Below are 12,084 nucleotides of genomic sequence, written 5' to 3'. Positions count from 1 at the left end.
CTGTTTTCATTTCGTGTGTTCATACATGCTTCAAAATACATTATTATTAACTTCTGCGCATGAGTGTAGTAACGTTCACATAGAATCATTTCCACAGTGTATTCCACATTAACATCGAATGTTCGTTATATGTTTACCATGTTTTCAATATGTAATATCTTTAAAGTTACAATGGGTTAGAAACTTGAACATTACGCAAAAGAGATGAAAAACGACTGGAAGCTTTCGAAATGTGGGTGTGGAGAAGAATGAAGAGAATTAGCTGAGTCGAGCGAAAAACGAATGAGAGGGTGTTAGAAATGGTGAGGAAGAAAATAACAATTTTAGATATTATTAAGAAGAGAAAGAGAAACTGGTTGGAACATTGGCTAAGAAGGAACTGTATCATAAGGGACTTCCTAGATTGTATTTGTAATATTTCTAATTATTTACGGAATTGGCTTTTCCAACTAGTTACAAGTATGAAATGTATAGAAAATAAAACTAGAAATGATTGATTGACTGTGGGTTTAACAAAGTGGGACGGGGTCGAGTAGGTTTAACTTACACTTTATTCGAAATAAGTACTCGGGCCGGTGAGTTAAATTATATAATTTTCAAATTATGCTGATTTTGTCGCTTTCAAAATTTTGGAGCTATAAAGTCGTTTTTCACCCATGTTCAACATATTTTTCTTCCGTTTGATATATCACTTTGCCATCCGAAATTTGGTGTTTTTTTTTTTCATTTATTTAAAGTCGTGAGTGATTCGGGTTCGATTTTCAGCGGGAGCTTATGAGTTTCGGATCTCACATTAAGCTATAGGACCACGTTTTATAGAGCCTTGCTGCTGAAAGGAATGCTAAACTTAAAATTAAATCAAATCCGCTTATATAATAAATATAACTGGTACTAGTGTTAAGTATCATTGAATACATGAAGCATAAATTCTTATTTGTAATTGTCTGGTTTGGCTTATTCCATCTAAATAAGTGAAAAATGTTTTGCATTTCTTTTATTATTTTCATAGGGTCACAGTGGCTCTGTCGTAGACCGTTTTCCTCTGATATGTGAGATCCCTGGTTTAATCCCAACTCAAGTATGTTTGTGGTGAACAACATCGTGTCTTTTCTCCGGGTATTTTCGTTTCCTCTCACATTCTCATTCCACAAAACCTTCCATCACTATTCATTGGCCTTAGTCATCCGTTCCCCTTAGCCTAAGGGGTAATTGTGGGATGCTAAACTAAAAGTTTTCCTTTATATTATTTTCAACTACTTTCTCCGAAACATTTTTCTTTTACTTTCACGTGTAATCAATGTTGATGTTTATCATTTCGCACATATACCTTATTGCTTATTTTAGCATGGTTCAGTATACCTAAATACATACGAAGATTCATTGTTAAATATTAGCATTACTCATATGCGAAAATATGTGTACATAATATCAGAATCGGATAGTAAGAGTTTCCTTTTCATTTGTTTTAAACTACTTTTCCTTTCCTTTTAATAACATCAAAATTCGTCGTTGGATTGAATGCATCGGGGATCAATTCCTATGACTTTGTATAAGAGGTTTCGAAAATATTTAGGTAATTTAAAATGCAATTGCAATTGTAGTTCAGCATAATACGGCTTTATACTGAAATTATCCAGAAATAAGGCTGTGGACCCAACTTCTATGCACTACTCTTCCTCCAGCCGAGTCACAAATATGAAAATGTTTTCAGATGTTTTAATTTTGAAAATCTAATAGCAGTAATTCTAATAAATAATAAACATTCGTCTAATAACTAGGGCTAAATCCAATGACTAGAATCAAAAGTGTGACGCTGCTCTCTTATTGACTCGATCGATCTCTTACTGACTTACGCTATCCTACATAACATGACTAAAGAGTTCAATTTGAACATATTGCAGCAGCCCGTCTCTGGAAACAAACAGTAAATTAGCATTGGATAAGTGATTTAATTACATTTACTCGATTCTTCTTGATAATTTTCACTCCCACCAGTGAGGGTAGCCAGTCGAATTTCCGAATGGTTTCTTGTCTTATTGAAGATGTCTCGAATAAAGGTATTATTTTCTCTGTTGTTTTTACTCACGTTTATATCGTCAAATATCACTTTTGTTATACATACTCATTCGGAACATATTTTGTAGCAATTTCAAAATTTGCTATAAATAGTTTCGATTCTAAGTTTCTTTAAAATACGACATCTATTTTTTATATCTATGCTGTAATTAGCCGCTATTATATAGCTACACCGTAGCGCATTACACATTATTTTGAAATATGGATAACAGTATAGACTGAAGTAGTGTGACGTTACATCCGTCTCGTTGTCATGATGATCGTAGTTTTATTTTCTAAACAACATGGCCTAAGAACTTCGTACTTACAAAGCGAAAACAGTAACGTGTTAACTTCAGGATTGCAAACATTAGAGTAATAATATATTAAAATAGGACTATATCAAGCGTTGAAAGTGAAATGTTTCCACTAATATTGATTTATATATTTGGAGATTACGTTAAGTGTCAAAATATACTTAGGTTAATTATTATCGGATAGTAAATTTAAATAATTCTGGAAAATTTTTATTTAGTACCATCAGTATCACACACTCCATTCCAAACGTATAGGTCTGCAGAAATAGTGTTTAAAACATGCTGTACCACTCATTATTAAATGTTTTCTTGTGTACTGTCAGTATATAGACCTACCTATTTTTAAAGTAAGGAGGACTTATAAGGAAAGATCCGATGCATGTTAACCGATCAGAAATTGGTCCAGATTGAAAATTCTCAGAATACGTATGGTTACAAGCTTCGTGTCCTATTTTTTATTTGTTTTGTTTTTATTCATTATTTGTTTCTTTATTTTATAGCCACTGTAACTATGCACTCACATTTTAAAGGATGGGCGGGCTGGGCGTAAAGTATCTAAATGCGCCAATGTAATTATTTTCAAAGTAGACAATTATTTTTCCTTGTAGACAAATCGTGTATTTGTTCAATTTTCATTGTGCCGACAGCTCGTCAGTCTGTACCTTAGGGTTTTCACATTGCGTATAGTTAGTTGCTTTTGTTCATTGTGCATTACGTGGTAATGGCGCTGGCTGGCATTACTTATGCAATTTCTATCTTATCAGAGTGGCTTCTGTATGAAAAGGTTACATGTTACATTGTTAATTACTAGATTTCACTTGTAAATTTTCTAAATAGTGGTCGCATATTCTTAATCTGTATCTTTTTCTACCAACTTTACTTTGACCTCAAAATATTCTAAAATTCTGTGTATGTGTTCATATTAACAGTATACTTCATAATATTCTATCGCTTCATGCATTTGTTTAGAAAAGAAAAAAAAACATGGCGATCACCATAGTAACGAAGTGGAAATGACGACATCACTATTTCAGTCTATTATGGTCTCTACCCTATGATTCCAAAACATAAATAAAAGAGAGAACTAAAAGCATTGATGACCCTGATGAACCACTCCCTATATTCCTAATGGAAATTCAAATCGTTCCCACAATGCAACAAAAGTGACTCTGCGACATTACCGGCTAGAGTTATAACTAACTCCATCGTCTGCTGCTGGTAGTAGTCAAGTGTATCATTGGCTAATTCTATCAGACTCACGCGCTCTGAACGATTTGATTCGTTTTTGCTTGTAGTAGTTGATGGTACTCAACTTGAGTGGCGGCGCCACAGTCTCCACAGTTTTAGCGGGAAGAATAGCTGAAACCTCTTATACTATATTATTACTTTATGACTAAAAGTTTTCGAATCAAAGATAATAAATAAAATATACATAAGTGATTCAAGAAAATTTGACCTGATAAAAATGCTATAAAATACATAAATTAAGTAGCCTCAAAATGTTATGTTATAGCAACCTCTTTAGATTCTACCTTGCAGCTTTACTTTTGGAGCACCACACGAAATGATTGTTCGAAAATTAGAATTCTTACACTGATTTCCTTATTGTTTCCTAAATGATTTGCGCTGGGTGACATGAAAATTTCTCACATTGCGTAATTAAAATTCAAGGGGGCATTATAAGTAATTGTTGAAAATTTACAGTTCTTTTACGATTTGAATATAAATACGGCGTTCGGATGTATACATAAAAACTACAGTGCACAAAACAACCTGTGCTAGGTGGCCACTAAAAAGCACGAATGCTACCTACCCGAGCGTTAGGGAGAGGACGTATCCGAAGGGAGCAGCGTCAGCGAAGGTGGTTATACACATAAGCAAGGGGTAGTGAAAACGAGTAGTTTTTGGCAATGATACGAGTTTCAATAGCACTTGACATGGTTTCATACTAGTAGCGCTCCACTTGTAAACATAAAGTACAACTTCTATACACGGTGCAGAAATACACCGCCGGTGGAAAATAGTTTCTAATACAGTCGTCTTTCATATCCACTCACTTATTTTGTCCGTAGTAAAAACCTTGTAAACATTTTACACTAGTAACTCTACACTTGTAAATATAAAATACAGGTGTATTACTTTGTATTTAATTATATCGCTTCCAGAAATTTGTACTGTATGAATATGTCTTTTCATGCAAATATTGAACTTTACTTGTAAATCTTGCAAAATGTGGTGCGCAAAAAGTAAACCAGCACCAATTCTACGATTTATATATTTTTATAGTCAACAACGTAGAACAAAATATATATGTAATAAATTGTGAAGCTTATAGCTGAAGAATGATTGAGTTTTATATTTTTTATGATACCACCTAGAATCTGGCTCATACAACATATATTCTGAACTAGTATTATGGTGTTTCCAGACCAGAATATAAATGTTTAGGTGTTAGAACGGGTAGACAAAGACCTTTGTTACATGTGTTGTCCTGAATATGAATTGAGTGTTATTAGTTGTAGTAGACGCAAATGAATCTGCAAGAAGTCAAAGAATTTTGGTTTCATTAATACGGTAAGAAAATTAACGATAAGAGGAAACTGTAAATAAATTGAAATAATAAATAAAAGAAGTTCTGATAAACTTTTGTTTTCCTAATGCTTTCATTTTTTATTTGAATTAGAATGCTATTCGAATATTAAACTAAAAATTTTACATTTAAGTTGTTATCTCCCATTTAAATTTGAATCTTCTATTTCTTCTGATTAATTTTCTCTTGTCACACAGTTTTGTGTGGAGGTGGGGATCCCTTGATGCAAGGCCAAACGAATTATTACCCAGTTTCTCAAGAAGGATAAACTACACTACTTTAAGAAGGTAAATAGTACATTATTGTGTGTCATTAAAATATGCTAATTGCATTAATGGTAAATGATAATCTTAATAATGTTGTATCTTCATTTAAGCACAAATTAGAGTAGGAATTGCTATTTTCAATTAAGAACATTTTATGTTTATTTCTGCATGCTTTTATTTCAATACATTTGTAATTAATTTGTTAATGTTATACTGTCGAAAGTAAAGAATTTATTTCAAGCAAATTTCTTTAAAAATGTAGCCTTGTATGTACTGATGAAATGCTGAAGACAAAGACAATGACCGAAGACAAAGATGTTCTTAAGTTAAGTGAAGTGTGCGATATTGAGTCAAAATCAGCAATGGAAGAAGATGGACTGAAATATATAGCAGGTTGGCTTGCAAAAAAATACAAAAAAAAAAAAAACCTAATTTAAGTAATCAGTACAATAAAAATGTTCCCGTTCATCACTCTTCACCATCATGGATTCAAAGCTTGTCTCATGCCCATCTCACACAGCCCACTGAAGAATGGTTTTCGTGTGTAAAATATATGGAAAAACAGTTTTCATTGTACCATGGAAGAACAGTGCGTAGGGGAAAAGATACCATAAAATGTCTGAAGGGAATTATTTGTGGGAGTAGTGCTAATATGGATTCTGAAATAGTGACTTCATTTGTACGAATGGGAACATTTGCCAAAATTAAGTTTTTGAATAATTTGGCAAGATGAAAAGTAAGGTTTCTGCAAAAAGAGACGGAGGCTCCCAGGACAAACGGAAGAAAAAGATCAGGAAACTTGTCCAATGAGGTAAAGGTTTCTAACCATAGAATATTATCGTAAAACACAATTATTATAATTTTTTTTTAAAATCTTATTCTATGTAGTAAATTACAGACACTTAAGTTTGATTCTTCATGCAAGCAACAAAAAAATATTTTACTAAATACGTTAATTCAGTATAGGATTTCTCACGCGAAGACCCTCTTCTTTATTCTTAAGCGGGAGAAGAGCAGACGACAATTTTTTTGTGCGCTTCATGGGTCCATGGGTGACGTCATTCCGGAACAGCCTATGACAGTGCAGCATGGATAAGAGACAACCTGTTCTCTAGTAACCTTGGGTATGAACATCAGTAAAATGGTATATTATTGTGCTGCCAAAATGTCTTGAGCCGTGGCAAAAATGCAAACTAAAGCTCACACACCCATGCGTTGAGCCAATAAGGGTTCAGCTGTTGCTAAGCGAGAGTAAGCGAGTGGAATTCCTCCAGGCGATAGCAGCGCTTGCAACGGAAGACTAGGGATCAAGTCAATGTGGTATATTTATAGGCAGTTGCGCAGACAGAGATAGTTTGTGCACATCTTTCTGTTCCTTTTTAATTGTCAGGATTCGACTGTCGATTCCAAGTTGGCACCCCTGTCACTCACACACGACGCGGAATTTGACAACATGCAAGAGGAGTTTTTGTCTTCTTTTGATGTCTCCCGGAGTTCGCACACATCTTTCAGGTTCACCCTGTAAATTTATTTGTGGGTATATACTTGAGAATCATAGAGGCTGTAGTTAGTAATTGTTTCTATAATGGCTTTTCGCTTTGGTCAACCCTAGCACCTTAATTAGATCGAAACATTTTTGGGTGCTAGAAGCACGATCATTGCTTGTGTCAGAAATACGTAACTAGAATCACGACACGATTTACACTCTACTATACCTGTTGTGCATGAAGTTCAAGAAAGAAAAGGTCACACAGTTTTTAATTTTTGTCGTAGGGCGGATGAAACCTACGCGCAGGCGGCCGGATGGGAGCTGTGTGCTGCTATTTAATCATCACTGTTTATTCTCAAATCAGAGATAAACATGTGTGTGAAATTTGAAGAAATGCAGGTCGGTACAACTGAGTACAAATATCGTACTAAGACTAACACACACACACACACACACACACAAAAAAAAGTTGAATAAAATCGATAATACCAAGGCTCATATCTGAGTCCTACGTATTTATCGATCGAAGGGAAAGTATCCACCGGTATATATCACACTACCTCTGCTTTCATTGGCGTTCCAGAATTGTCTACGAGACCAAATTTGAGATGTCTCTTCTCGAAAAGGTATGAAAATAATGTCTTGTTTCGAAAAGATGTTTATATTGGAAGAACTCAGTCTCATGTATTGTCTTATTCCAAAGTTTCTATCTCGTCTTGTCTCATGGGCAACCCTACCGATACCTAACGCCGCTCCCTCTGAGAAAATGTGTGATTGCATAGGAACCTGTATATTACTTCATACTTGTATAAGAACAATGTTGACACCCCCTAATTTTTCAAATGCTCTTCCTTATAGGAAAATGTTTAAATTTAACACTAGTTGAAAAATCGCACCATTTCTGGAAACTAGTAAACCGGTACTGAAAAATCCAGTAGTATATGCTATGTAAATGTCAGATTGATAGAAATGTAAACATAACATCTGATTTCTTTTTGTGTTCTTTTTCAGTTTTGTTTGATCATTTTCTATTCCTAGACAAAATATTAGAAAAATGTCGTCTATTTTCTTCTTCAAACACTTTGTAGTGTACAGTACAATACTTTTTACTACGGAGAACCTTTCTACATATCTAGCAACTTATTCAGAGAACAAACCAATAACATAATAAACAAAAGAAGGTAGTAACTTACCGCATTGGATATAACAGGCAGCAAAAATACAAATATAGCCACACAAACAATAACTTTCTTCATGATGTTACGTACTACTGAAACACTGTTTAGTTCACTCTTTGTTTATACAAACTATTTCTGTTTCGTAATAATTAGAAAAAATAATCCAATGACATTATTTTATCACACAATTGAGTTTAGGTTTAGGACCAAAATGTTTTGCGTATAAGGATAACTTCATTTCTTGAAACTGCCTTTTTTCTGTGCTCTTATCTCGAGGTTACAATTCAAGGGTCAATTTGCATGACCCCTTCTCTTCACACAGTGTTTATTGACTGATTACTTGAAAAGGCCTTATTGGAATGCAAAGCAGTCTTCATATTGTCTCAATACAGAATGCGAAAGAATAACTATCAGTGGCGTAGCAAAGTGGGTGTTTATGCGTCCGAACTTTTTTTTTTCCCCTCCAGCAGTGTTATTTAACGTTAACGTGATTTTTTTTAAAAAAATCCACTTTTACGTCCCACAATTATAACATGTTGGCTGAAGGAAACGAATAACTAATGATACTAATTGATTATGAAATAATTAGTGGAATGATAATGTGGGAGGAAATGGGAGAACCCTGAGAAAACCCACGGACGCATTATCTACCACAAACTCGTATGGTCTGGGACCGAACCAAGGGCAACTTGCACCGGAGGTAAGCGCTCTACTAATGAGCCACCGTGCTCCCTCATGAAACTATACGCATTAAAATAAAAATATATGTCCGCATCGACTGCTAGCGGAATCCTCATTCTTCGCATGAGAAAAATAAGGTTTGGAGAAAACATCTGATAGAATATTTGAACACGTTTCCATCCATAGAATACGTGTATCGTGTTTTAAAGAGAAACTAGCAAACCCGAACGCCCTGCGCAAGCGCATGACACTATATTGTTGTCTGAATAATTGAATATGATACAAAATTTAAAATATTTATGGCTAGCAAAGTAGTTTTTAATGACTCGTTAATAATGTCTTAAATTAAGAATTTCTCGATAATTACTCGAATTTAAGACGTCCTCGAATCTAAGACGCACCCCGATTTTGCTGGGTTTCGGTGCTTTTTATATATCCCTCTCCCCTCCTCATGCTGCGGGGCACGGCATGATAAAAATTATCCCAGGGCCGAATGTCATGTATGTTGAAAATTTGATCGAAATCGGTCTGGTGATTCAAGAGTTATTAAGTTTTATTTATTTTTATATATCTCTTCCCTCCCCTCCTCCTAACCCTAAGTTCTACCGTCAAAGGGATATAAAAAGCACCCCAGATCTGAACCTAATCTATGTTGATAATTTGATTAAGATCGGTTCGGTGGTTTAAGTGTGATGAAGTCACAAAGACAGTTACTTTTTTTTTATTTACATATATGAACCCCCTTCCCCAACCCTACATTGTGCCGTCAAAGTAAAATGACGAAAACATCCCAGGCCCGAATCTTATCTATGCTTAAAATTTGATCGAGATCGGTCGGGTGGTTCAAGAGCTTTAAGTTTTATTCATTTTCATATACTTACCCTCCTCCCCTTCCCTCCTCTCCCCTAAGTTCTACCATGAAAATGAAATAATAAAAAACTTCCCAGGTTTGAACTTCATCTATGTTGAAAATTTGATTGAGATCGATCAGGTGGTTCAAGAGTTATTAACTCACGAACATGGTCACTTTTATTTTTATATTTATTGAGTTTTGTATATCTCCCATCCCCTACGTTGTTTCGTCAAAGTGAAATGGTAAAATCCATCTCAGGCATGAACGTCATCTATGTTGAAAATTTGATCGAGATTGGTCGTTTGGTTCAAGAGTTACTAAGTTTTATTTATTTTTTTACAATTCCCCCTCCTTCCCCTCCCCTAAGTTCTACCGTCAAAGTGAATAGCTAAAAATGCACCCAGGTCAGAACCGCATCTACGTCAAAAAGATAGAGATCGGTTAGATGGTTCAAGAGATTAAGAGTCACAAACACAGTCACTTTCAATTTGGATCTGAAATTTTTTGATCACATACATCGCTATTAATATATAGATGTCAGTAACGGACGCATAACTATGGTAATGTAAGTGCAGGTTCGAGACGGATTAGACAGATAAAACGATAATAGTAACATGTGTGCATAATAAATGTTTATGTACATATTTAAAAAAAAAAACTTGCATACATGGATACACGTACTTGTACACTATGGGATGTATTCAAGGAAATATGTAAGAAAACCTTACTGTGTAAGACTCATGTTTCACCATGTAAACTACTGAAGTACAACAAGTACCAAATTTCACAAAATTAAATCCCCACGTTAAGCGGGTTTGCATATCCAGGCTCCTAACTATGAAAACATTTACGCTCAGTCCAACCTCAATCATTTCACGAATTCAACCTGTTTTACGTATGTTATTAGGACATAATATCGATTGTGATTTATTCTAAAAACACTTTTATACATTGCAAGAGCTGTAACGTCCAAATATTTACTGAGAACTCATAGTCGTATCGGAATAAACAAAAGCGAATATGGAACAGTAAACTGCTTTCACAAAAGGAAAAAGAATACGTGCAAAAGGCCTGCAAAACGGTCGAGTGGTTTGAATCGATACACTATCAATCACATGTTTGTGAGTTCAAACCCTGTAGCAAGTTGTTTCTTTTTTAAGTGTCTTCCTATTTTCATCCGGAGGCTGAAAATCTTTCTTTCAGTAACTCATTGAAAACTTCTTTTGTTTCAAATTCGATTAGAACGGAACGTTATATGAATTGCGAATCTTAAATCCATAGCTAAAAAAAATGAAGTATACTCACTTATACCATTATCCTGTGATTTGTAACGAAAAACTATTTATAAACAGTGGTGACTTTAGAAAATTATCCTCGGGGGGAATTTCAATATGCGGGTGGAGTGCAAACATTGGTAGTCCACATTGAGCACGATCGAATATATGGTCCTGAAGGCGGAAATTTCTTAGCTCGAGAGGGGTCTCAAATTCTCCCTCAGATCACGTCCTGAAAGCATCATTGCTTAAAAGCTTTTCGTAACAAATATAATATTACACTTGTTTCTCGTTCTACATTTGGAATTGGTAAAATCATAACTTATAGAGGATTATAATAAAAGCATAAAAATTACAATACCGATCATGTATAAATTATCCTGTAAGTTACCAACTTTGGGTCAGATTAAAACTCAAATATTTGTTTTCGGATTGCACTTAGAAGTAAGTTCTCTCTATATAATCCTGATTGGAAAGCCATGTTTAACACTAATTAATTCATCAATATTTATACAAATATTTTTTTTTATTTTACTATTTTTACTATTCAATATTATATACACTTCATTTCCAAAATCAAAATCTCGAAAATGTATATTGTACGAGTGCAGACTCGCAAATAAATGATTATTTATCATATATATTGGTCTCTATTCGAATTCTATTTAATCGAATCCGACAAGAACACAGACAGAAATATCGAGAACAGGTGACAAAAAAGAGAGGGTAAAACGTTGTACCCGGCGGGGACTCGAAGTAAGTTCGAATGGTTCTTTATAAGCGAACACCTTAGACCACTCGACTATGGTAACAACTAGTGATTGTAGCAAAGGCTTCGAGTAGTAGTTCTTATTACAGAATAGCATTTTTTATTGCCTAAAATTTAAACCTAATTTACTTTGATATAATATATCTATTAATTTGTTTCATGAACGTTTTCGTTACTTAGATGAATGATGTATGTTGTTGATATAGACTCTATTACACATTCTTTCGTAAATATTATAGAAAGTATCAGGGTTATTTATGATCTTTTATGGAAATTGACTGGCGCATGCGCAGTACACAGACAGTTCAATTGGAAGGCGAGGAATGAAACGCTTACACACTGTTACAATGTTTCCCTCGCAAGCAGTAGTTCCCAACCGAGGGACGGCGGGACGCACTTCCTCCTCCTGGGGTGGCGTGAAGGATTTACGAAGTCCCTTCGTTGTCTTATATTTCTTGAATGATTATACACAATATCCAGTCACATCTACTACACATTTGGAAGTGATAAATCGTAATATAAATAAACCGTCCTCCACATACAGTGATTGTTGCTTTACCAAGATTATGAACTGAGACACTTTTTTTTCAATAGAATATAAAAGTTTCAATG

At 34.5% G+C, this 12,084-nt stretch overlaps 1 protein-coding gene across 1 annotated transcript in view; it reads right to left on the bottom strand.

Annotated features, from left to right (window-relative positions):
- The window catches only part of teq (Tequila), a 409,295-nt gene extending 401,142 nt beyond the window's left edge, over positions 1-8,153 (bottom strand). The window contains exon 1 of the mRNA XM_081772160.1: positions 7,911-8,153. Coding sequence (XP_081628286.1) covers positions 7,911-7,973 — 63 coding nt within the window. The 5' untranslated portion in view covers positions 7,974-8,153. The remainder of the gene's footprint in view (positions 1-7,910) is intronic.
- Between the last annotated feature and the right edge of the window lie 3,931 nt (positions 8,154-12,084).

This window comes from Thermobia domestica, chromosome 1 (genome assembly GCF_964235325.1).
Source record: "Thermobia domestica chromosome 1, izTheDome1.hap1.1, whole genome shotgun sequence".
NCBI classification, from domain to species: domain Eukaryota; kingdom Metazoa; phylum Arthropoda; class Insecta; order Zygentoma; family Lepismatidae; genus Thermobia; species Thermobia domestica.
This window is presented reverse-complemented; position numbering and strand designations above follow the sequence as displayed.